General features: G+C 40.6%; 1 protein-coding gene across 1 annotated transcript in view; it reads left to right on the forward strand.

Annotated features, from left to right (window-relative positions):
* Positions 1-10,103: 10,103 nt before the first annotated feature.
* PLXDC2 (plexin domain containing 2) overlaps positions 10,104-27,786 on the forward strand; it is a 241,017-nt gene continuing 223,334 nt past the window's right edge. Inside the window, exon 1 of the mRNA XM_057383620.1 lies at positions 10,104-10,876. Within this exon, the coding sequence (XP_057239603.1) occupies positions 10,768-10,876 (109 nt within the window). The 5' untranslated portion in view covers positions 10,104-10,767. The remainder of the gene's footprint in view (positions 10,877-27,786) is intronic.

A 27,786-nucleotide genomic window follows, 5' to 3' on the forward strand; every position in this document is an offset into this window, starting at 1 on the left:
TTTTTGCTGTTGATAAGTAGTTCTCACCCTAAATCAAGTAATTTTCAGTGTCCCATGTTTGCTAGTGAGGAGGGGCACGAAAAGCTGTGAGAAAGCACAGACATGACAGCTGACCTGGTCTCGTCAAAGGGATATTCCATACCATAGGACACAATGCCAGTATATAAACTGGGGGAGCTGCCTGGGAGGAACTGGTGACTGCTCAGGGATGGGCTAGGTATTGGTGAGTAATTGTATTGTGCATCATTYGTTTCTCCTGGATTCTATTATTCTATTATTCTCKCTCCCTCTCCTTATCATTACTATTATTATTATTGCTTTTGTAGTTGTTATTATAATTTTATTATGATCATTAGTATTATTATTATCAWCRTGATTRTCATCATCATTATCATTATTKTTTCAATTATTAAAGTGTTCTTATATCAACCCAAGAGGTTTACCTTTTCTTTCTGATTCTTCTGCCCTTCAGGAGTGTGTTTGGGGCAGTCAATGAGTGTGGTACTTAATTGACGACTGGGAGCAAACCACAACACATGGAAAAACATTTGGACAAAACTACTACTGTCAAACCTCTTAAAAACAATCCACTTGAATGATAAAGAGAGWGTGAATCTCTGAAGTATATTTGTCATAAACTTATTTACTCAGTCTACAGTTTATAGCTGTCTTGCTTCAAAGCACCATTCTTCACAAGTGAAACAAAAGAAACAAGGGAAACACAATGAAAACAAAAGGCAGAAGGACATGGATGATGGATCATAAAACAAACAAGTTTGTTTTTCAGAACATATTTTGACTTGTATACTGATTGACCTGCATCTTTTAGATACATTCCATTACATGTGGAAATTWATAGCTGCAAAAATATCTAATAAGATTAAGATAAAATCCTCAGACTGTGTGCAAAGGTATTAGCTTTACAGACTTCTTATTTATTACTGCAAAGAACATAAGGGAATTGTTTCTTTTGCATGACCTGCTTATTTGATATTGCTAAAGAGCTTCTTGTTGTCAGCACACCAGGATGGTTTGAGGAGAAACTGCAAGTTATGATTTCATTACTTAAACATTTCAGTTAATATTATCATGTGTCATCTGTCCTAAAAAAATCGCTAAGTGCCTCCAAATATAAAATTTATCCTCATTTTTATTTTGTTTTCTAGGATTCAAACATTGCCAGCTTTAGATGCTATTTTTATTTTAAAAAACCTTTGGTTTACAATCTTCATATAGACAGTATATCTTCTGCATGTAGGATTCATTTTGCACTAGAAATAAAAACCCCAATTCTTCTTGGTGTTAGCAGAGTGACTTTGACAGCTGCTGCTGGGAAACTCAGTTCAGACTTCATGGTAAAGCATAAAAGAGGTCTCAGAAAAATCTTATATTTGCTGGATAGATAGATAGATAGATAGATAGATAGATAGATAGATAGATAGATAGATAGATAGATAGATAGATAGATAGATCTAACTTGCCTAGTCATTTTTGAAATCCAGTCTGAACTGGCGATATGACCATACTGGAAACATCTTTAAAGACTTATTTATTCATTATTATGTGAATGAAATAGATGCAACAAACTGAAATTGTAATGARGCATTAAAATACATCCAAAAAATCATCCTCAAAAATAAGAACTCCTGTTGATTTAATKACATTTCTCCTAGTGGCATCTTACAAACACTACTGGGAAACTGATTTTTTGGATCATGTGAAATAAGGGTGTTCGAAATGAATGTTAGGAGACAGAGAAGTTGACAAAGTAGTTGACAAAACATTCYTGAATCAAGCTTAAGATCACATTTTGACAGTAGTAACCTCAGCTTTTCACATCAGCAGGTATTCTGACCTGGACAATTGATTACAAGAATAAGGAAGCCTACCATGGTATGGGTTTTTTCTGAAGATAATAGCAGCTTACCATTTTACCATTTACACCAAAGGTGTAAAATATTTAAAATTTATATTTACTTAGAGTTTTATTTAAAAATTTGTATTGAACTGGATAAATTTTCTGGGATTCCCAACTTTTCTGAGTTCTCTTGCATCCRAAGAGTTTGTTCTGGGATTCTGTGTTGGTAACATCATCTTGTTATGCTTCCGAGAGGGAAAAATACTTTTGATTTATCAGAAGCACATGAGATAATTTTAAACACCACAACAGATTAATAAGAAAAACAGAAGTTTTATTCTACTAAAAAGAAAAGTTTTAAGTTCTTCATTACAAAATTGGAAAACACCTAATAWAGTCCTGAATCACATTACCAGAAACTTCTTCAATACCTGTTTCAGTGATGTTGTTGACATGAGGCAGAGCTAGCACATTAACATCTCCTGTTCCCATCGCTGGCTTTGGTGAGAAACTGCTGAATTGATTTCTATTCCRAGGATGCTGACTAAGGTGGAAACTCCCTCCCTTCTCTTTTCAGATCTCTTGTCCTAAGTCTATTATCTTGTTATTAACTAAGATCACTCTTCATCCATTATGACTATGATAACTCCGTTTTCTCTTCCCCTGTTAAATGCATGGCATAAAGTAAATCAGCAATGTTGGACATTTCCTGGCCTTATGTCTGGGATTTAATGTGCTCTTCAATGAGCATTAATTAAATAGGCTTTCTGTAAGTGTTAACATTTTTAAGACTCTTAAATGATAAGTATTAGCTGTAAATGTGTTATCAAACTCCTTAATCCCTAGGTCCATACTAAAGTCTACATGAGGACCGTATGTGACCTAGTACATCTGTCAGATTTATTGCTGTTAATGAAAGCAGGTTTTYATCTTGACCACCTTATCATCTTGCATCTTTCGATATAATACTTGCAATTCCATGAAACAAAGCAGTGTAAATAGGTTCATCCTGAAGTAAACACGGTAAGTGTGTTGAATTGTTGCAGCTGAGTTCAAAAGAGGATGTAATCATCTCTTTCCACTGTCTAGACATTTGAAAGGGTTGTCAGGACTACAGCTACAGCTTACCAAGCATCTGCTTTTGCTCTGCAGGGAGAGCTAAATCTTTGAGATCAAAGTCTCTCACAATAAACACTTATCTGGGGTGAATTTCTGACATGAAAAATCATCAAATAAGTGCTATCCTTCACTGGACAGTTGCTTACCATTTCTCATTAGGACCTCAGCCAGGSTCCTTGGTGTATGTGGAATCCACAAAAAAACATATCTTAAAGTTTATATGGAAGTTTAGGTGCTCAAGGGTAGTCTGGACCTCCTTTCAGGGGCAAATTACAGGGAAGCCTCACTGGAGAGAGGGGAAGTAGCTGACAGAAAGCAGAATTTATTGCTTGGGCCAAGTCTGTTGCCTGGAAGATGGGTATACCTACCTTTGACTAAATAATTCTTGTGTTTTTTAGAGACAGGAATCACTACAGAAACGTTTTCAATCTGTGATATCCAAGTAAAGACCACTTCAAAACAACATAAAAGAAGACATTTATCTGCTTTAGCATCCAGCTTTTCCTGGAGAGTTCTTTCCTTCTAAAAGATTTCCCTGGCAAAGGAACTATTGCCACAGTGGCTGAAAGGAAGCAAACTTGATAGGTTATGCTTTTCTTTGAAGATATATCCCTTCCTTAAGCCTGCTATCAGCACAAGTCAAAGCAGCATTTTGCACATCAGCTGTGCATTCCGACACATGAAATGTTTATAGTGTATTGTAAGAACCATCACAACACACAGGAAATATGCTAAGGTGAAACTAAGACAATACAGCTTCTAAGTAACTGTATTTCTTATTTCTTCATAGCCAGCTCAGCTCTGTACTGAATGTGATTCAGTTCAGTTCAATGGAACCACTGCTAAGAAAATATTTCTGACTCCATTTCCCGCCTTCACAGGCTGTGRCCTCCGTGGTCAGTTTAACTGGCCAATTCCCTCCTTGCCCACTCCAGTGTGGTCCTGGAATGCCCATGCTGGGGATGCAGGCTGCTGGCATTCTTCTGAAGCAGGGTTTATGGCTCATCAGATATGACAGCTGTGCCTAGAGACATCAGCCCATATAGCAGGGATTCACTACTGCTTAGTCCTCACATTTAAGGGAGTCAGCTGCTCAACAGTGTTATTTATTTTTTCTTTTAAGTATTGGATTTAAGAAAAGCATAATATCTGAGCTTATACTGCACAGTCTTGGTGCCCATAATGGACCCAGCTGGGGCAATCCAAGCAAMAGAGGTCTTGCTGGCCACAAACTGCTAGAGCAATCTGGGGTGTGGTTTCATGTGCAAGCAAGTTTGGAAAGACAAACGGGCAACAAGCTGTTCGATGTGCAGCAGATTATTTTGCTGTTGGGGCCACTGCACTAAAATGTGAGAGTTGTTTTCAATATTTACCTCCCAAACTTTGGCTTCTTGCTGCTGCTGCCCCTTTTCCCYCACCCCCACAACCATCATTAACACCAGGCAGGCACTGACCCTCTACAGGTCAGTGTCACAGCTATTCCTGTGTCAGTTGTCTCAGCTAAGCACTTGTTAAGATCATTCTAGCATTAAAGTTTGCCCAGGCTTGCTGACCTAAAACCTAATCCCAACCCAATTACTTTTTGTAACACCAGTCCTAACCCCAGACTGCTTTCCCCTGCTGTGCTCAGCAGCAGATTTCTTTCTTTGGTCTCAAATGATTAAAAAAGTTAACTCTACTCACAACTGTACGGGCCACAGTAATTGCTCAGGCCCTCCTACCAGCCTCAGATCATGAGTAAGAAAGGACTTAGWGGAGAATTGCTTGGCATGCTTCTGCAGATTCTAGTAAAGATTGCTTTCTTGGAAAATGTGGCCACTGAAACACTATGTTTGAGGTTGATTTGGTTTTAATTGTAGCTAAAAAATTCTGTTCTATTAAAACTATTATTCCCTTAGCTTTCTTGACTACTTCAGTGACTACTGGTACCACCATGTACAGCAAGAAAAGCGTCCATTCTAAATACCATGCTGTGCTGATACTGCCTTGGCTGAATGAGAACTAATGTCCTCTTTAGGACATCCCACTTTCCCTGTAGCCATCCACGAAAAAGGCTTGGGTGCCGTGCATATACGGTTCATCACACACAAGTCTGCATCCATATATAAATTAGGCTTTCATCATAGCAACAGAGAAATGTCACTGACAAAATTGGTTTTTTCTTCTCACTTTCATTTCCATGCTTGCTCTCCCTTCTGTGTCACCCTTTAGGTTCTTTCAGTTCTCCTATGGGTTTAATTTAGCCTGCTGACCAGTGCTATACTGAAATATTAACTTCTCTATTAAACCTGTCCCTGCCACAAGCATTCAGGAAACCTTCTAGTTCCTCCAGCCCTGAGTCCGTAGCTATCACTGTGCTGGACAGAAGTCGAGTAAGGGTCACAACCACAGCCTTTGCTGGAGTTGCAGGGTTGGGGTGTGTGACTTGGAACTCCCAGGCCCTGTTTTGGGATTTGCTGCCTTGTGGTTTACAAAGTTGAGTAACATCCTTGTAGCTCCCAATCACAAGCAGGCAAAGGCATTGTTTGGTGCAGCATAGCTTTTGCCTTTGTCAATGTTTTTGCAAACACAGATTCATTGAAAGAATAAGTTTGAAGCATCTTGAGTTCAAATAATTGAACTTTAGCTGGAACATTTTGGTTTTTCTTTCTGGAAGTGTGTTCCATTTCAAAACCAATTCCATTCTTTCAAAATAATTTAGAGTTCAAATAAATATCAAAACTGTTTTGGATTAAACTTTTTGTTTAACCTCAAACTCTATTATTTTTGCAAGCTGCCTCACTTACTGAAATGTTCCTCTTTAATTTTTCCCCTCCTCAAATTTCCAGAGAACCACTTTATCACTGTGTGAGATAATGAGACTGAGTTCCACTTTCCACMTCACAAAGTGTCTACCAGGCCATGAATGTGAACTCTCTTTACCCCAAAAGAAACTCTCCCTAGCCATGTGTCGTGGCATAGGCAAAAGGCAGTGCATGTGGGASGTTTGCAGTCCTGCTGTCCTAGAGATAAGCAGAAAGCTCCACTGAACAAAGCTGCACTAGCGTTAACCACACAGCTCTTAGAGCCACAGAACGGACAGATCTAATTAAGCACAATTATGCAAACTCATGTATTTGCATATAGCCCCTCGCAGAGAGTTACAGGGAATCTAGCAGAAACCTACTGGATGTGACTCAACCAGAAAGGGCACCTCAGTGCTTTCCCCAGAAAATCGGGCTGAGTGGGGAGACTCAAGGCCCTCCCAGCCAGSGGAAGAGGGAAAGAAACAAAGGCTTGTATTAAAGTGCAGTGCAGCTCCTCTGGAAAGTTACTGTGTTTCCCTATTTAACAAGGAAGCTGCCTCCCTGCCTCATGCTTAACATCTGAGTTTTGCAGCGCCCTTTAGTGATTCAGCTAAAATGCTGTGCTCTTCCATTGAACTCCCAAAGTCAAAGGCAGCTGCCAGCTGGGCAGCACTCTAAGTTCACAGCTCTAACACCTCTTTTTGTCAACACTAAACCTACTGCCTCAGCCAAATTCTCAACAGCAACACAAACCACCTTCCTGAGCCCCACCAAACGCAGGGCTCCAAAGGGAGGAGTGAATCTCAGTGGCAAACTCCCCCCCTGGTGATTAAAACCTGTGTGTAGYTGCAATCTGTGATACTCATTTCATCAAGCAGTGGACTACTTGCTCCGTAAAGGTCCCATAGCCAATTTTGTCCCTGTGGGGACTAATCATGGCAAGTATTATTTATGGCTCMAAAATTATTTACATTTTTTTCTCTCTGCAKTTGGGAAAGTAGGTTATTTGCTAGACACCAGTCAGTTACAGCAGACAATATTGGTGGTTGTAGTCTATTTATTAATATGCAGACACAATCCTCTACAGAACAGCAGAAAGTTCAAGTTCACCAAACAGGAAAACTCGTTTTTTTTTTTTCTTGGAAGAGAATAAAGATGTATTCTCCCTCCTCTCAGGAATGCATCAATTATCCCTACCAGTTTGTTTTTCCCAAATTAAGCAGAGATATCCTCCCTTGGCTTCCCAAATGCAAAAAGCATATTGTTCAAAGCTAGCACTTGATGCTCACAGGAGTGTAGTTGAAAGGTGCCTCTCTTGTACCTATTGAAACAGAATAGCTAGCAACATGTCAAAAAAGACAGAAAAATGTTAAAAACTCTGGTTTTCATAATCAGTAATGCAATAAGACCAGAAAACATGGAGATAGAAAATACTATGTTGTTACAAAAAAAAAAAAAAGCCACAAAAAAAAAAAAAAAAAAAAAAAAAAAAAAAAAAAAAAAAAAAAAAGGAAATTCTTAAATAAATATGTGAAAACAGGCACTTGCAAGCAGTATGACAGTAAAACACAATGAACAGAGAGAAAGTTCCCACCCTTTGTTCCTGCGTGATTGATGTTATAAACCAGGATGGATTGCACTGGAAAAGAAATTATAATGCCATATTATTGACTGGTGGAAATGGAAGTGTTCTCATTGATTTCTATGGAACCACTGCTGTTTATACCACTGCAAGATATATACCTAAAAGAGGTGAGATAATGTGCAAGGATGGCAAAGATAAAAGCACATAAGAGCAGTGAAAACCTATCAGAGGCACTGTGTTTCAAGTAAAAACAGCCCATCACTTCAGACAGCCAGCAATAAGTTGTTCTTTTAGGTTTATTTGTGCCTTTGAAGTAACAAGTGCATAAACTTCTGTGCAATGAAGGCCTTCCCAGCAATGTTGTCATTAATCACTATAAGATTGATTATTAGCTTTCACCTCAGGCTTTTTCTGAGTGCAATAAAAAGTTCTGCCTGTGCTTTTACATACAATTATACCAAGATAAGCTATGTCCTAAATATGTTCCCTAGTGCAAAAAGCACAATGCACACAGCCTTCTTTGGAGGACACAGTTTGTTTTTTTTTCTGTGGAGAACAAGATGTACCGAATGCTGTGACTGTGCTAACCTTGCAGCAGGCACACTGCAAAACTGTCCCACAACTGCACAGAACACAACAAATTAGGACTGTAGGACCTAGTATGTTGCTGACACTTTTATCAACAACAACATGCTTCAGCTGTCTACTGCTAATCCTTTCCTTTCTTCAGCATGCAGTTTTTGTAGCATATTTATGGAGAATTTAAGTCTGAAACTATAGGACTGAGAAGCAGAGAGCAAATGAAAGAAAATTTTATTTGTTCTCATTTAGGCTTMTCTATACCATATATATAGGGCTTGACAGATTATTGCTAGAATAAGCAACGTGGAAACTTTTTTCTCAAATTCAAACCTCTAGTATTTTAAGATTTACTATAACTTTACAATAATGTCCTTATGATTATTTTACAAWAGGACAAAAGAAGATGAAAACAGATTTTTAAGGTATTACAGACCTTACCGTTCTTATTCTCAACTAATTATTCKCAACTAATAGAAGAGTGGTCAGCCCTTCTTTAAGACTACCTCCCTGTCCCTTCCTGTAAAGGCCAAAAGATCAACAATTCTCATAATTTCAGCAAAACTTTGGGTAAACTGAGCAATCTGACCAACTGTCAAGCAAAAAGTAGTATTCCAATAGCATGAAGAAGTTTCTGTCTYACATTTTTATTTAAGAAACAGCAATAGCTCAACAAAATCTACACAAAAGTCTGTGGCATAATCCAAATCACCTGGTATAGAAGGCAGTAACACTCGCTGAATTTCCATAGATTTCAACAAGGCCAGGATTTAATTCCTGATGCATACAATCTCCAGTATTCCCTTATACAGAGAATATAGAAAATATTTTGTGCAGTTATTTTCAGCAATAGTTAGACTGCTTTTTTGCTTTGTTTTACTTAAGGGTATGTACAAGAAGCTTGATGCTAGAAAGGCCCACTATAAACTCAATCGTATAAACCTTATTTGCAATATCCTCCAATATCATATTTCAATATACATTGAAAAGATTTTGCAAATTTCTGCTTCTTCTTCAAATATACTTCTTAAACCCACAGGTGTTATGCTTTGATTTACACATAAACACATCAATGATTAAAGAGCAAGGCACTTACAACGGAGCTGATGAATTCTTTATCTCAGGAACAGTGATAAATTAAAGAAAAACACGGTCTTGTTACTGGTTGTTCTTTTGTGATTAAGTATTAGTTATCTSCTATGTTTGACATTCCGTAGACCTATTTATTTGATTAATTTAATTGTCRTCCTAATTAATTTAATTATTTGGTAGCAAGTGCTGAGAGGCTGGTGCATTCATGGCTYTCTACATGTTGCTCAGCTGATTACCAGCTCCACAGTTTGCTGAACGGGTAAAAAGCCGCCGCCCGGTCCCCGGTGCCCCTTTCGCTTGTATGAGTTTGATTGATGTGCCCTCTGCTCGCTTCTGTCTCCGTGCCGTTGTTCACAGATTAATGTAGGGGATGGGATTATTCACGGTGCGTTTAATCAAGCATGCAGATAATTTTTTTTTTTTTTTGCAGGGGAGAACCCAGTCCAGTCATTGAACTTTTGAAGTGATGAGTGTACATAAACAACTCCTTGGTTTGCGAAGAGAAACAGAAAAATAAAAAAAAGGAAGGGGGGGGGGGGGGGGGGGGGGGGGGTAGGCGTGTGTGTTAAGAGGGGCTGCTTTACCCTAAAACACAAGGAAATTCTGGGGGGAGAGGGGGACCAGGGAACAGGATTTGGGGGTTTGGGGTGTTATTGCAGTTGTCATCCGAGAAACTGAMGCTCGTTTACACAGCAACTTTTGAACAAGCCGGCGGCGTTGGCCGGGCTCGCCCCGTCCTGCGGAGCGGCAGGGCTCCAGCAGGGCTCGGGGGTCTCCGTACCGCCCTCCATCCTCCCCCCGCTCAGCGTGCAGCGGCCCCAGATGCTCTCAGCGCTGCCCGCCCCGCTCGGGAGCSGTGCCGGTGCCAGGTGCCCGGGAGCGGCGTGCGGAGCACCGGCAGCGGCGGACACACGGTGCAGCCCCGGCGCCTGCGCCCCACCGCGCTGTGCGGAGGGGGCGGGGGGCCGAGCGAGGAGGCGGCCGGGACCGGCCCCAGGCGAGCCCCCCGCCCGCACTTGCGCGGCGGCAGCGCGGGTGCGCTGCGGGCCGGGGAGCGCCCGCCCCACGCGGCTGCCCTCGGCCCCGCACCAGCGCCGCCGGCCGCGGAAACCGCCCCGGGAGAGAAAGAGAACTTGTTCGTCCGTCCCCGCCTGCCTCCCCGCCGCCCGCGCATCCTCTCCCGCCGCGCATCCGCCCGCCCTCCGGGTCCTGCTCCCCCCGGACTCGGGGCCGGTCCGCTGGCTCCGGCTGGAACGCTTCCCCGTTCGTTTCCCGCGGAGGGGTTTAGTCGGTAGCGGTGCACGGAGAAGAGGCGCCGTCCCTCAGGCACCCTGCCTCACCCTGCGGGGGAAGGGAGCTGGGTGGGGGCAAGCCAGGAAGGGAGGATCTCAGTGGCTCTCCTAAAATCTATCAGCAGGCTGCGAGGAGGGAAGAGTTTGGCACTTCGCAGCGAGGCTGGGCTTGTTTTCCCTAGCGGTGATGCCGCTGGACTGAGAGCGGAGCGACCGTGCGAGTTAGGGGGACGGAGCCCCCCCCCGCCCCCCTCCTTCCAGCGCCCCCCAGACCCGGTGCAGCGCCTTCAGCCCCAGCGGCTCGTCCGTGCCGCCCCACTGTATGAGCGCTGCTCCGAGGACACGGCGGCTCGGCGCCTGCTAGGGCTGCTCTCCGCCGCCCCCGGACCTCCCCACCARCGACGAGGAGCGGCGCGCACCCCGCACCCGGAGAGTTGTCTCGGCAGGCTCCGTGCTATGGCGAGGCTGCGGAGGAGCAAACTAGCCGCTGGATTTCTATTACTTTTCCAGTGCCTGAGCGAGCGCTGCCAGCTCGCCGGCGGGGAGACGCCGAGGCAGAGCCSCGGTAAGTGAGGCCGGTACCTGCCGGGCGGGGCCGGCCCGGGCAGCTCCGCGGAGCCCGGGGCAGCGCGGCCGGGGCGGGGTCGGGCCGGGGTCGGGGGGCCGGGCCGCCTCCGCAGCCCCCGCCGTGTGGGCTCCACGGGCCGCGTTCCCGGAGAGGGCGAACGCCGTTCGGGGCTGCTCTCCCTCTTCCCGAGAGAGGCCCGGGGTCCCGGCTTCTTACCCTTCCCTACCCTGGCTTCTCCGGAAAGAGCTCTACATTCACTTAATTTCTTTTTTTAATGGGAATTCGGTACTTTCCTCCTTTAATGGATCTGCCCCGCGATCACCGGGAGCCGGTGCTGTTCCCCTTCCCAGCCCTTCCGCGGGGTCCCCGGAGCCTCCTTCCCAGCCGTGTACGAGACGCGGGGGGCTCCGCTCTAACGCCGGGAAGGGAGGGACGGAGCCCCCGGAGAGGCGCCCCGGCAGCCTCCCCCGCCCRCCCTCCAGCGCCGGGGCCCCCCGGCTCTCCCGGCAGCGAGCCGTGGAGGGATGGCAAAGTTTCCCTGCAGATCCTGCCTGGGAGAGCTAGCGGGCACTCTCCTCCCCCGCGGAAGCCAGTAGCTTGCAGCCTTCCCTGGAAACCGGGCGTTTGAGAGAAGGAGAAAGATAAAGGAAGACGCCCCAGGGGCCGTGGGACCTGTTCGTTAGGAGAGAGAGAGTCTCTGTTGACTAAGTTTGCATGAGAAGTATCGGGGTCCTCCTGTCAGTCCTTCCCTGAGACACCTGTTAATGCGTGACACGCAGCACCTGTAMTGCTTTCTCCTGGGCCACTGTTTCTCGCAGCATGGGGCTCCCTTTTGATCACTAAAGCCTTCTATATCCWGCATTCTTGTGCTGTGGAGGAGAAAGCTGCTAAAGGAAATCTTAGCACATTTGCGGATAGTGAGAAAAGTCGTAGGGTTTGTGTGTCAGGGGACCTTTCTCCGGTAGCTGCTGGTTTATAGGTGTTTTCAAAAGCTATGCCTGTGTATTCGAAATACCAGCTAGATTATTATCAGATGGAGCACGCCCACTGGCTTCCCCGGTGCAACAGAACTGCCCCTTCTTTTCTTAGAGGCTTGATGCAAACGTGAAAAGTTTTGTGGTCACTGTTTCCCGGTAGTTTTTTTTAAATGTCCAGTGACATTATGCACTAGACAGAGCGGGAATTTCCCGGGCAGAGGCCTACCACTGAGTTTTGGAATTGCTGAACGACGGGGCGGCTCAGCAGGTTGCCGGGGCTCACATGTCACTTGGGGCCACAGGGAAAAACCAGGAGGAGGCTTTTCATGTACTGCTGCAAACCTTACATTGCCACTCTCAGGGCCTTGGGCCACAAATGTTGGTATTTGTTAATGTTAGTTATAAGGGAAAATAAAGTGTGGTGGTGACATTAGCAAAAGAGAATTGCTATCTTGTGTGATAGTGGACTGAGCTTGCAAAGTTTGTCATCTTCAAGCCATCGTATCCAGACAATAAGATATTAGTGCTGACTAAACGAAATAAAATTTATCAGTGGGCAAATAAACACCACACATCACTGATTTAGGCTGTTAGGTAATAGTAGTCATCAATGTCTGTACCAGGAGATGCAAAATAGAAGGTTTACCAGGGGACCCTTATTCATAAATCATTTAATAATGTCTTATGTTCTCCTGAATGTGATATGATGTATGAAAGAGTTTATAATCAGGCAAATAGTATTTTGATGTTTAATACTTTCTGAAGAAAATAGAGCAAGTAATTGTTCCCTTCAACTAGCAAGATGGGTGATCCGAAATCAGTTTTGACATCTAGCAGTTTATAACTTTGGCATCTTTTCCATAGCTCTTGATTAAAAAGCCTGTATTATGACAGTAATAATTAAATGCCATCTTCAAAATCAAATTTTATTTTTTTTCTTGGTTTGTTTGTTTGTTGCTATTTGGGAAAAAAAAAAAAAGTGATAAACTGTGCCTAATCAGTGAGAAGAGTATAAATATGTAGAGCCGGAAACTCGACTTCAAGTTCTGTGAGTCAAAATAAAAAGTGATGTTTCAAAGTTTTGCTTTATTTAGCACCTACTGTATCCCTTTGCATCAGCTCAGATAAAAGCTTTAAAGAATTAAAGTATAAATGTTTGAGGAAGATGCAAATTCTTAAGGGAATGTTTTGACATTTTCTTCAAATAGTAACAAAACAACTGATTGAAAATGAATGGAATAACAGTATCAAGAGATGGAAATATACAGTAAACCCTGGCAGAGTTGGAGCCAGGGAAGCTTTTGGAGGATGCTACCAAAGGGATACGCTCTGGTTTCAACAGGGATGGAAAAAATAAGAAGGCGTTTTTTTTGCCAGCTCCTCAGAATTACCTTGCTGGGGAAAATCAAGACGGACCAATTCAAGTGAAATAATATTCCAGGCATGCTGGAACTTATCTGTCTGCCCCTGGGGGTTTCTAAACCCTAAACTTTGGTTGCCAGGGTGCGGTGCTGCACTGGCCGGAGCGGGGCTGTCCCCGCCAGAGGGCGCAGCGGCGGCCGTGTACGGCCAGGCTGTGTTCCAGTATCCATCCATCCATCCATCCATCCATCCATCCATCCATCCATCCATCCATCCATCCATCCATCCATCCATCCATCCATCCATCCATCCTTCCCTCCATCCATCCTCCCCTGGCCCCAAGCAGAACTTCACTTTTGCTGAAAAAAAAAAAAAAGCTTTAATTCTAGGATGGAAGTTTTTAAACCCCAGGGTTTGTGTGTATGTGTGTATTTTACAGTAGCCAAACTGARCAGGACATGAATTTAGTGAAGCGAAGCAGACAGTCTCTTGAAAGCTGAAAACAATTAAGGCTTCCAGTTGTATAAGCAAGGGCTCGCTGTTGAAGTGTTGCCACAAAGTCTTCAAAGTGTTGCATTCTTTTGCAAATGTCATCAGTCAGAATTAGGAGGYTGTTATTGAAATTTTTATTCAGTTTTTATTCTGTCAAAGTACGTTCCAGAATCCTGATATAATTTATATTCATTGGACTGCTGCTGTCTCCAGGCATCAGCATTCAGAGGGGGGGTAAATTATTTTTATAGGATAAACTGCTATTAAGGAGTGTTTATCTAGCATTTGTCTACTGCTGAAATAGTAACAGTTTGTATATTGCCTGAGCTTTTCTCTTTTTTTTGAAAAAAAAACAAAAACCCTAAAGCAAAAAAACAAAAACCCCACAGCTGAGACCAGACTTTTATTATTGCACATTAGAACCTTTGGCTTTTTCTTAGAAGTATCAAAAGAAATACAATAKTAGACAACATATATATCAGGTATATGTTTTTTGTTTGCACTCAAGTTGGGTTTTTTCTGTACTTGATATGTAAACAGGGACTATTGCGTTAGAGAATCCTAGTGACATTTGAGAGCAAATCCTATTTGCATATAATATACATTTTACTAGGAATTCCCTCTAAAGTAGACATCTTCTTTTTTCAGCTTTCATAATGATTCTTTTTTTGTCACTGTCATTTCCTCTGAAAGAGTGGTTTGAAATATTGCTAGKAAATAGTGGGTAAATCAAGACTGTAATGAGGTTGACTTAGGTCTTTAATACAATTTTACAGAAACTTATTTCCACAGATATAGAGCAAGATCAATACTCATAGTTCATTGGAAGCTTAAAAATCCCTTAGGAAAAAGTATTTTTATTTGGCTCTGAGTATTCCTGTTCAGAGTTTATATTCTCATGCAGGCACTTAAACTCTAGCAAATACTTGACTCAGATGTTAGATTTTGTCTAATATGTAACTTAGAGTTGATGATAAATAACAGGTTGATGATAAATAACAAGTTGATGATAAATAACTATCTCTCTACACTATAAACAAATGCTCTAGATGAGGCAAAAGGTCTTTATAATTTGAAAAGGTTTTTTTTCAGTCAACAATTTATTAGTAACACATACAGGCCGTTTAGAGCAAAATCTTGTGTCCTGTGCTGCCTTACTGAATATCAGAGTCCTCTAAAAAATTCATTTCAGGAGGGCTGTTTCCTTTCAAAGAAGAGACCCCTGAGACCTTGAAGGAGGTAGATGAAGAAATGCATAACATCAGGTGATAAGAGAGACTCCCTAAGGAAAATACTCACAGGTCTTAGTATTTTTCATTAAGGACTTTTTGGCACATTTTTGGTGGAGCAGTGCTGCAGGTCCCTACACCTGTACAGACCTCAGGAGATGGAGGTTTGGACCTGAAACTTGTATTTCCTGCAGGACTGCTGAGCGGTGATGCCCAGAATGTTGCTTTGCTTTTCTTGTACRATAGCTGTATTTGGCATGCACCTATCACGCAAGAAAGATGCTCTGTTGAATCCTACTGGCTTTTCTCCACAAAGGAGATAAAAATTTCATATTAAAAGGAATAAAAATARAAGCATCATTTGACCCTGCTTTTTATAAAAGTCACTGTGGTTTCATTGGGCTATCTGAAGTACTGAGCAGTTCTGCTGCTTGTAACCTTAAAAGCATTGGAAAAAAGAAATCTCTATAGCAGCCCCAGTTTCAAAACTTACCAAAGTCTCTTAGTCTTTCTGCAGTCTCTTAGTCCGAGAACACGGCTGGGGTCACTGGTATTTTGCATTCCCAGTGTRGTTCATACTTCCTAAGGAAAATGAATACCAAAGGAATTTAAGGCCGCAGTGGTTAAGGTAATCTCTCCCGAGGATTCTCTGCAGAGTGAACAAAGATAATTTGATGGGAGCATTTATGGCCCAGTAGAAGGAAATGCTGCAAGCTTGCCAGCAGTGTGGAATTATATCCAACTTTTRGGTTTGATGAGGGCTGAGCTGCGAGTGTTAATGCGGTGCAATTGGCAGATGCCGTATTTACTAAACTGGAGAATTGCATAATCACAGCAGGAACAAGAAGAACCTATGAGTTTGCTTTCTATGGAGGAGTATGCAGAGAGGCCATGCTAAGTGCACATGGGGATTGTTTTTGTTTGTGGCTTCTCACAAACCAGCACAAGACATTGCCCTGAAGTAACGTCTGTGAGTGCTGGGTGCTGTGTCTCATCATGGAACACTTCCTCCGCTTTCTCCTCTTTTCTTTTTTTTCATCCAACCAATAAACTCAGCTTCGGTTAGCACTCYGTGCTGTCATCATTGAGCAATCAGTTGGGCTGAATGTCTGGGTTTGAAAGAGCTTGTGTAACCTGTTCATCTCCCTCAAACAGAGACCAGCATGTTAGAGTGAGTTTCTGTATCAGGTTTGACCCARCCTTCTGAAGCAGGCAATGGAGCAGGTTCTGAAGCCAGAGCCAGGGCCAGGCAGGGGGCTTGAGTTGGACACACAATTTCAAAAGTAGCATCTCTTTGGGGTGATACATCAAGAGAAATGTAAGGATTGATATGAAGAAAGATACAAGGCATCACAAGAATGATGAATGTGTTCTGCTCAACCATGGTGAGATCCCAACAGATGTATTCTCTTCCATTTCCACACTGCACTTTAAGAAATGTATGGACTAATTGAAGCCTGCCATGTGAAGGAAAGATGAAAGAACATTGCTAGAGAGACTAAAACTAGGAGATGACATGGTAACAACCTTAARGTGTGTAAAAGGCTTCCACAGAGGAGGGAATGACTGGTCTTCAGCAGCAGCTAATGACTGAAATTGCAGGAAGGCAGACTCCCATGTGATGAGGCTAGAGGAGCAGATTATCTATGAGCAGCCTTCATCCCTGAAACAGGTTAGATAAACATATGTCCAAAATGTCATTCTGTCAGAAAAGGCAGCTGTTCCTGCCTTGGAGCAAATGTCTGGACAATGTGACCTTTCTAGGTCTCACCCAGCTATCTGGAATCATTCTGTGTGGATGACTTTAAGTATACAGGGGTTCACCTTGAACTCTGCASCTACATAAAATATAAGCATGAATTCCAGCACTCTCTTAGCTTGAGGCCTCTGTCTCTCATTTCTCAATGATATATGTGGCTTTAATGGGATTTCAACATACACTTTCTGTGGCTGTAGATGAGATAAGGACATTTAAAATGCTGCTTTAGTTAGTGTTCTTATGTCATGAAATAAAGCTTTTAAAATCAGATTTTGTTCTTGCTTGTTTAGAGCTTTTACCTTTTAATATGAGCAATGTCTATGTTCCATTATAAGCAGATAATTTTTTAAAAAAGATATTCTCATAGTGACTTTTGGTCTTTAAGCAGAATCACTTATCTCATGCCATTTTGTTCATTGAACAATCCTTGACTTGAATAGGAAGAGTTCCACAAAGGGAATATATAAACCTTTCCATTTAACCTTTCTCTGGCAGTGTTTCAAATATATGTTGTGTCACAGTTGRTGCTAGGCTCTCCGTTCCTTTGCTTTACAGACACAATTGAGCTGTGTCAAAGGGCTGCTTGTGTTTCAGGGATGCAATGCCATTTATAGTATTTACTGCAGCTTTCCTTAACTGCTGTCATAGGGCGCATTCTCTTGGAAGTTTCAGCTGCATTTAGTAGCAGAATAGGATGCAGTGGTTACCCAGTAATAGGCACTTTGGGTTGTATTTAATTTTTTCTTCTATTCGTGCCGTACCTTTTTTCCCCCCTTTTAGTTATAATTTATAAACTGTGTCTCTGTTGAATAATTGTATATTTTCTTCTCACAGGAGTTGCTGCTAGACTGATTGTAAAAGGCGAGTATCATCCATCGTAAATTGAGTGTTTTTGAAGGGTGAAGTGTTAAAGCATGTTCATCACTATGCAGATTCTTCTTTTATGAGTCAGCATCTGAACTAAAAATGCGTTGGAAAATGCGATCTTGGCCTCCACAGAGAACTGGGAGCCAGCATGAATCTTTTTTGCCACAGTTGCTCCATGGTATTCAGCTGCATGTTTCTGGTTTCCTGTGTGGGTTAATATGACTCTACATTTGAATTTTCAAGCAAAACAATGTGTATTTGYAGTTCAGCCCCAGCCCCCTGAGATATAAGCCCAAGGCCCTCTGTAAGGAATGTCTTTGCAGCAGAACAGGTTTCAGAATTCCTGCGTCCATCCTCCTCTGCCCCATCCTGCATCTCCTCCTTGCCCTTCCTGCTGGTTTCAGGGATTGCATCCTCCTCACTTGTACGGTTTCAGTAGCTGAAGTGGCTCTAGGTCAGATGGATCAGACCTGCTCTTGTTAGTCAAACGAGATTTAAAAAAGAGAGAGAGAGAAACAGAAAAGATTACAATTCAGAAGAGGTAGAGGAAGTGAAAATAAAAATCACAAGAAGGATGGATGTCGTACTTTGAAACCTCTGAGCATTKTAAATCCTCTTAGAACAATATAAAAACTCTGGAAAGGTAGAATARCTGAATTCTGTTTAATACTACCAGGTGTTATGTAGGCTCAGTCAAAAAATGTTCAAAGAAAAGAACTAGTTGAAATTGGAAAATTATGTCCAAGYTGACATGCTCTTGTCAAGTATTTCACTGGCAAGTGTCAAAACAAGTACTTGAGGAACTCTTGATGATGATAAAATATCTTGCTTCAAATTTTGCATTTGGACTTTTAGCTTAGAATTTTTGTTTATATATATTATATATAAACACTAAAACCACTTTGATCTGAAATTTATGTGTTTGTGAATTTACATGTTTTTGTTTAATATCCTACAGCCAGCCTTGACTATTTATTTTTAATCTGAGTAAGACTGAAATTTTGATGAGGGTGTGAAATTAACTTTCTAGTAATTTCTAATWGAGATTAGAGAAAATTGAAAATTTGGCTATGCAAGCCCTGTAAGAGTAGGCTATTTTTCTTGTAAAAAACCTTACTTTTATTTGATGACAGGAAAGGGGAGAATGGGTGAAAAGAACAGTTATCTTGATCATCCAACTAGGGTTTTTGTTTTTTTTAACTTTATAATATATTTCTCATTCAAGTTGGTTCTTGGTTAATAGGATATACACAAAGCAACAAAATTAAAAGAACACGTTTTCCAGACTGCAGCTGCTGTAAAGATAATAGATTGATGTTTTACTTCCAGTGAAGGCATTTATAGACTAGAAGTTTAGCATTTGGTGTATTGCATAAACTTGACCTTAGTATCAACATGATTTATTACTGGTTCCTATTTAAACTTATATATACTGATCTAAGTTGTAGTCTCAAAACAAGTTAAATGGTTTACATGAAAAGCCATTATAAATTATCATCAGTTCTGGTTTCCATTTACTTTTTATCACATCTGTCATTCATTTTCTTTTAAAAAAAAGTTTTAATGAATTAAGAATGTTTAATGCAATGCTTTTTAGTTTATTATGCAAATTCTGAAAGATTAGTAATTGAAATGTACAGTTGCAGACTGTGGAAGAACACAACTTTTCATGTTTACATTCAACCACAGAAGCCCAAAGGGTTCTATCCTCTATTAAACATTACACTAAGCAATAACATAATTCCTTCCAGTTTTGCTAATGTTAATGAATTTATCCTTCCAAAACCTTTCCTGCAAGCTGTTGGAGACATTTCTATATTCCCAATACACAAATGATATAATAACAGTAGTAAGTTGTCCTAAAAAAATTCTTACCTAGAACAGCGTAGCTAAGAAGGGATGAGTTAGGTCAGCAAGTATTTCCTTGAGATGAAAAGCAGTTGTGTCATGAAAGTCTGTTCCACATGCCCCTGTGCAGCACAGGCCATCAGTAATGTGCTTCACTTTAGCAGCCYTTGGGCACATGGTAAAAATTGCAGCAGACCCAAGCATAATGTGCCACAGAATGTAACAAGGGCATTCAGTTGGAATTTCTACAGTAGCAAAAAAATAAAAATGTAATTCTAGCATGCTTTGTTTGGTCCAACAAAGCTTGTTGGTCTTTATCTGGTTTTGCTTAGCCTGTTTTTCCATTTATTTTTTRACTTAATATACTTGGCTTTTTCAGCCCCTGTTTTGCTTCATGCACAATTACATGGACAATGATTGCAGAGTTGGTAACACTGGTTTTGATTCAATTCAGAGCCATTTTCTAGAATAGCATAAATGACCTTCAAAATTACTCTTCTTACAGAAAACTCGTYCATTTGAATAGAGAAAAGGAGCTACCAGTATCTTTTGTCAGCCTCCTGAGCTCACCACACACATCTCCTGGAAAGCAGCCTGGTGTTTAAAAGGAGGTGTCTTTATGCTCCACCTCATCTGAGATGCCTGAGGATTGGCATTTCTGGTGTTTCATATTTGTGTTGCACTGAAAGCTTGGATCCAGCTTGTGTTCCTAACTTTGTTTATGTGCTCTGATGTTGAACCCCAGACTTTTCATTCCCATCCGTTGTCAGCAATTTATATGCTCTGCTTCTCCACTGCTGTTTTCAGACCACACTTACAGCATTCTTGATCCTTCCCATAATCATCACAGATATGTGCTTTAAATTCATAGTGTTCTTATTCTTGGAAGACCTTGTAGAAGTACAGTAATATCCTACTTTCATGAATAAGAAGGTGTTTTTCAAAAAGTGACAACCTTGCCAAAATTAAAGATTCTTCATTTGTATATCAAAGTATGAGTTGAATTTTTCTGCAATAGCAGATCTTTTGAGTTTCCCCTTGCTTCTTCAAATTCAGGGGTGTATTTTCTCTCTGCATTCTTATCCTTCAATTCCCTAATCTCAGATTTTAAATCCCAGTTGGACCTCTGATCTAGTACTGTACAGACAGTACACTGTCTGTCTGGAATGAAATCCAGATTAGAGTTGACTGMGGTCTCTGATTACTGCAGAGACCACAAGGCTTAGTTTAGGACTGCTGTAGATCTTGCCATTTCTGATATTCCTTTCCTCWCTCAGGTTTGCATCAGGAGAGGGATTTGTCTCTCAGCTGTTTRTATAACATACCCCAAACTGCAGTATTTTATAGTCTAGTGTGATAAACTTCTTTCCTAAACACAAGCATGTCTGAAGAACMGACAAATAGACAAATACTGGGTCAGATTTCTCTCTGTTGGCACTTTGACAGCTTGAAAAGACTAAGTCCAAATCTTTTTGGTTTTGTCATTGAGTTCTTGGAGAGAAGAGAACGATGGTATTCCACAAATTGTAAAATTATTTTTCCTGTAATTAAACTTTAAAAATAACAATCCAGATTCAGAAATTGCTGGTCAGAAGAAAGAATTCCAAGGGAATCAGTTTGGAGCCCTGCTAACCAGAATGCATAGATTGTTCAGAAAGTTTATCATCCTAAGAAAACAATCACTGCAAGATTTAGATTATTATTATTTTGCTTCATAAATATGACAGCAGCCTTTACTGAGACTGTATCTTCATGGACTTTTAAGGAAAAAGATTATTGACAAATGGTTTATAAAACATGTATTTATACATAGCCCATGTATAATACTGTGCCTCTGATGCTATAAATCATGTTGAAGTTTCCTGTAGAGTAAGTATCTTGCTGAAACCAGAACTGATAGATCAGCAGACTGGTGCTTTTCAGCATCTGCTTTTTTATCACTGATGGTGGGTTTTGTCTGTTCTGCAGAAACAGTGATAAGTTAAAAAACCTGTATTTTTAAAAGCTGTTTTTCTTATCTTGCAAAGTACATGAGTGTCCATCCTCCCACCTAATTTGAAAAGAAATTTAAATTCTTGTTTAGATAATAGATCTAATAGACCCATCTCTACCTTGGAAAAAAACACTCACAAACCAAAAAAACGAACAAAACAAGAGAAGAAAGCAAGAAAAAAAAAACCAAAAGGGGGTGGGTGGAGGAGAGTGGGGAAGAAGGGGAGGAAGAGGGAGAAGGAGCAACCCACCAAAAAAATAACAAACCAAACCTAACCAAACCCCAAACAGACTTCATGCTTCTGAATATTTGGGATTGCATTTCTAGGCTCCAGTTACAGAAAACTTCCCATATTTTAAACTGCATTTAAATGCTTGCTTAATCCATGCAAATGGTGTCCTACAGATKAGTGGACTGGAAAAGATGAAGATATTTAAGATTTTTCTCCAGTCTTGGGTTTTGGAATGTAGCTGACCCAGAAGTCTCAGGACATTTGCAAYAGAGGCAATAATTTTTGCAGCCTTGTTGCAGATCCTGAAATGATTTGAGGAGAAAGGGATCTTTCAGCAGGCAGAAAGGACTGACTGCCACCCCCTGTAGAGTTGTAGTGGATAGCAGCAGCAAGTAATCTTTCTTCTAACACATGTTGCATTCCTCTTTAAGAGCTGGTCATTGGGATTTTTTTTTAATATGATGTGCAAGACACATTTAGGAGATGCACGAACTAAATAYTCACTTAGATTTTATGATCTGTCTCCAAGGGACTGAAATGTGGCCTGAGCTTGAGAAGCAATAAGCACACATGGCTCACATCAAATTTAAGTGTAAACACTTATWACATGCTGCTTCTTGAATGCAAATTTATGGTTTATTGTTCTGCTCTTTACACAAAAACTCTGCTGTTAGCTTCAAGRGGTCACCCAGAGATGATAATGAATMACATTTTTATCCCTAGGCATGTATAGATWGTAAACTGAAGGTGAGGTGTTCAAGACAGGAAGTTATATCCAGCTTTATCTGCAGAAGTTTGCTGTAGTTAGAGCAGGTTGTAAAATAAAACCAGTTCTTTTAGCTTTAGCTTTGACCCTCCCATGCCTGTATTTGAATTWCATTATTTTATCCCTATTCTGCTGTTTTATGGCACAGCTTGGTGGGGTGCATACCAAGCCAGCATTCCTAGTGAAACTTAAAAACTCTGTGGCCAGGGAGATTGTCCAGTGTTTGGTTATATTTTCTGCTGACATAATTGTGTTGATCATCAGAAATCCGCTGTCAATTCAACTTCATCTCTCTAATTACCTGAGAGTCTGATGCGGGAACAGTTGTAGAAACAGTCAGTTGTCTTTTTTTTCCAATAATCTGTGTTTGAAGATCTAGGGAAATTTTTGACTTTTAAGTAGAATTCAAATGCATTTTGAGGYTTGCCATAAAGTAGGAGAAGGCAAAGAGAGAAAACGATTTAAAAGATTGAAATTCAATATAAAAAGAAAAATAGTTTCTACCCTTGCAAGCCTCAGYTTGGCACAGCACTTAAAAATGTGATTGAATTGTGTGCTTGAAGAGTAATGCATATGTAAAGCCTTCACCGAAAGGACTTGTGCTAGAACATGCTGGTAGGTGTTGCTAAAATGTTTATAGGRCCTTTTATATGTAGAATTTAATTCAGGGAAAAAGAAAGAGGTTATATTCTACCCTCACATGCTTCAGCACAGCCACAGTTTACTCCTGTAAGAGCAGCTTGAGCCAATTTGAAATGAGCCTTTAGCCCACAAAGCCTTCCCTCTAATTCTGCAGYGTGCTCAGCAGCGCTCAGTGTGTGTGATGTATTGCAGTGTGGGATCTTTGGTCACACTACAGCTTGATGCCACTTTCCCACGGGCAGTGAGCGTGCCTTGTGTGCTCCCAGGAAGAGAATGAATGAATGAATGGGAGGGATTTTTACCTTGCTGCTGAAAACCTACTCCGYACCTCAAAGCTGTTCATTATACTCTTCGAGGGCATTTGGGATTTGGCGGCTGAAAGGTTCTGGATGCCTGTTTCTTTGCTGATGTTTTTATTTGTATTACCTATTTATAATATATGATAATTTAATTTGCTTAATTCTAAGGGTAAAGGAAGTGCTTTTGGTTGCAGAGTGCTTGAAACTCTTGAAATGGAAAAAAGAGGAGCAAGCAGAGAAGAGTCCATGAGTTGACTGTGAGAGCTATGAGAATATTTGCTAGGCAGGAATGAAAGGCCTGATTCAGTTCGCTCTATACATTTTAGCAGCCGTATTATTTCCGTGGGGCTATTCAGGCTGGAAGTCTAGAGCAGACAGATCAAAACATCCATGTGAATTAAAAAAATAGGTTACTTTGAGGATAAATATTCTTTTTCTGTAATTTAAATCTGTAGGGAGCCAGAGAGTGAAGATAGGAAATGATATATTCAGAAACACTGTAGGGAAGCCGTGTCCTTTTAAGGGAAAAGGCTGCATCTCCTATTCTGATTTGGTTTCTTTTCAGCATTAAAAAGTAATTATTAAGAAAATAAAATAAGAAAACAAAGTTACCTTCTCTGATTCTGTTCTCCTGCAAATCAYAGAAAGGAGGAAGTGTCTGTTCCGCAGTTTAAGGAATGTTAGAAACCTATAAATTATATAGGACAGGTAAACTGGGAAGGAAAGCTTCCCAGCCTTTATCTCCCTGCTAGGTGACTGCTGTTATCAATGGCTGCCTTATAATAAAATACATGAGGAATGAAAAGACTTTTTGTCTGGGTCTGCTGGGCTATGCTTCCAGGCATTCAGGAGCAATGCTTCCTTTTTCATCAGTGAACACCTGTTTTAGGCAGGCATCACAGGATGGGGGGAGGACAGGGCAGGAAGGCAGAGTGGGACCCTTCTGGTTTGTGGCATTTCTTCAAAGGTACAGTTGTTTCCATGTTCCTATAAACGTGTTTTCTGAGGGGAAAAGAGGGAAAATTTGAATAATGATGCTAAAGATAACTACAGGCTAAGTTCACTTGGCCCTTGGTAATTCCTGTATGTTTCCAGCTGTACTGTGGCAATAGTGGTTTAGCTTGTAGCTTGACAGAATATCCTCTGACCATCCTTGAGGCAGCAAATCCCAGAAGAAAACACTAAGTTACAACCCAAAATAATGGCTTAATTAAACAGGGATGCTGAATTTAAAGCATGTTTGCCAAGGTTAATTGCTTCTGTCTTCAGCATTCCCAGGAATCCTAAAACATATTTCTGATCAGAAATGCCCACCTCCCTCAAGTTCATCAGTAACAAGGCATCTCTGCTCTTACTCACGTCGGGATTTTGATACCCACCTGCCCAGGTTTTAGCGGGAAGTTCACTGAACGATAGCGATTTCTGCTGTTTATTTTCATCCAGCCAACTGGCATCTGATAGCCATCATTCTGCACACTCAGTGAAAAGTTCCATGTACATTTCATGATTTAAAATCATGTCATGAGCTTTTTCTCCCTCCCATCTCTCTTGGTATTTATGCTGTAATAAACTTTACTTAYCATTTGTAGATTTAGAATAGATGGATTTGAATTTTGAAATAACTATTTATAAGGTTTTCCTTAGGTTTCRTCATCACCATTTATTAAAGTGGTTTTTAAAGACTGATGGATTTAGCTACAAAACTGTCATGCCTAATAATTGTTATTATTTATTTTCTTTTTACCAACGGAGCACCCGATTATTGAATGATTTGCTAAGATCACACACAGCAAGCTGAATGTAGAAACAAGAAAAAAAAATTCTCAGTTTTAACTTGTGTTTTCATGTTTAACCTTCAAAGCAGACACCGTATGCTTTGTAGTGATTTTTTCAAACTTAGAGTTGCATATACAAGAACTACTCACTAAAACACAGGCCCACAACATCTTTACAATTTCTGTCAGAACTCCACCATCCTGCCAACAGCTCTTGAACTTCCATTTAAATATTTGGCAGTCCAAGACTGGTTTTTTACTCTCTCTGTTGCTGCAAGATGGCATTCAGGCTTACAGTTGAGTAGAGCTGCAGTCTCTTAAATTAGGGAATCTGTTTTGCTTCCATGAGAATACTAGCATATGCTTCAAAGGAAAAAAACCAAAACAAATCAACTACAACAACTAAAACAGCGCCCAAAAAAATCCACAAAAAAAAATTCACAAAGAAAAAATGCCTTCCACCTCTGACTGAATTTACTATGGATTGTGTTTACTTCCCATTTTAGATTTTTGAACACTTTTCTGCAGTTCTGTTCTCCATTTTCCTCTCTTTTTATTTTTTAATTTTTCCTTCAATGCTGTGAGCAAGAAGTAGAAGTGGAAGTTATGTGAAGCCAGAGGAACAGGCAGAGACCCACAGTGTCCTGGAGCAAAGGTTTGGCAGAGAAGTGGAGGCCTGGAAGGGTCTAGGCTTACATTCAGCACCTCTTGCATCTTTGTGAAGCAGATAATGAAGGTCTTACAATTCTCAGAAGAGAAGAAATCTGGAGAAATGCCATAGCCCAAGGGTAGTTCCATTCCTAAGACCTTTTTCAAATTCTGCCTTCATATGCTTTTCAGTAAGAGCATGAGCTCCTTTACCTCAGTGTGCAAGGGCAAAAGAAAAATGACGACTCCTTAATATTTCTTCTGGCCTACACATAAAATGTACCTGGTCTTTCACTAAATTACACTACATAGTCACAGGCAGCAAAAAAAATTACTTAATATTGTAACTGAGCTTGGCTTTGGGAACTACCAGCAGCAGAGGTACTCCAAATTCAAGCTCTGATCTTAAAAGCATCCCATACTCTTTAGGATGCGGAATTCAGCACAATAACTTATKAGATTCTGTACTTGATGCAAATATTGTATAGTGTGTATTTTAGAAATAGAATCATGGAATCATTCATCAGCTCAGTTTACCTTGAAAAAGATTTGCCAAGTCACTGAAGAGTTGTTCCCAAACAAATGATGACCAAGAGAAGGCAGCCAAATGTGACCTGTTAATTTTCTTGTGCAATAAATGCATCTGAGCATTTAATCTAATATAAAGGCCTCTTGTGATATAAAATTAATGACCTGTATGATTTATTTTTTAAGGTCTGCTGTAAATTGGATGCATCAGTTGGATGTTTTGGGGTTTTTTTCTAAAGAACTATTATCTGATTTGGAAATTTAATCAAGCCATTGAGTTCAATTATTGTCTCATTTCTGAAAGATATACAATTCCCTGAATATTTAGAGCAGATTTCTAGGGGAAAAAAAGTACGTTAAAAGTTTTCAAATCCTTTGCTTAATAACTTCCATGAAACACGTGCTCCATTTAGCTTAGGATGTCTGGTTTTACAATGACCACAATACATTTGGAATGCTTTCCACAAAACTGAAAACATGAGACTTTAATGAATAAGATGAATATAACTTATGGTTATGCCATGCAGTTCTGCAGCTCTTACTGTACATTTCCCTAAGTGCTTAATCTTGGGCATTTACCACTGACGTCAGTGGGAACTAAGTGCCCAAAATCTCCTTAAGCCCTTCTAGATGTGTGATATACAAGGTTATATTTTGCATTTAGTTTGTGTGAGTTTATTTTCTATTCAAGTAATRTGGAAGTTTTGCAGCTCAGTAAGCCATTCACTTGGGAGCAAACTGAATTTCAGCCATTTAGTCTTTGAAATCAAAATAGAAAAGATAATAGTCAGTCTTGGGACCAGCAGCTTCTGATCAGCAGTCTGCTGTATTCAAGAGGACATTTGAATATGTGTTTCTTGAAGAACATTTCCCATTTCCCATTGGTTCCTGAGGAGCTCAGCTTTGCTGCTCTCACTGAAGCTGCTGGTCTGTGTACAAGAGGTTGTCAGGTCTTATGGTCCCGGTTGTCTTGGCTTTCTGCTGCTAAATATTTTTTTAAGAAATGCAAACCGTCACAGCTGTGTAGGAAGGATGCAAAATAAATGAGAAATATTTAGAAGCAGCTGTGGTACATTGTAGATTTACACATTGAAAATACACATGAACCCATTTTGACATTCAGCATGTAACCTCTTATAAAAATGAAGAGATAKAAGGGCTGTGTGTAAGTTCTGATATCACAGGATCACAGAATATTCTGAGTTACAAGGGGSCCACAAGGATCATCAAGCCCAGCTCTTAAGTGAATGGCCCACACAGGGATTGAATCCACAGCCTTGAGCATTATTACCACCAGGCTCTGACCAACTGATCTATATGTGCATATGTGTAAATATTTAAAGATATATTTAAAGATAATTCTRCATATCAGTTATACAGCAAATTTTCTTTGTTTTCATTTTTTATTTGACTATTCTTGCATTGATTTTCAGTCTTTATTTTAAGAATAATACTTTGAACATTTAGTGTGTTTTCTTCCTAGAGGTAAC

Source organism: Malurus melanocephalus, unplaced genomic scaffold (genome assembly GCF_030028575.1).
Source record: "Malurus melanocephalus ecotype Western Australia unplaced genomic scaffold, MMel_1.1 scaffold_14, whole genome shotgun sequence".
NCBI lineage: Eukaryota > Metazoa > Chordata > Aves > Passeriformes > Maluridae > Malurus > Malurus melanocephalus.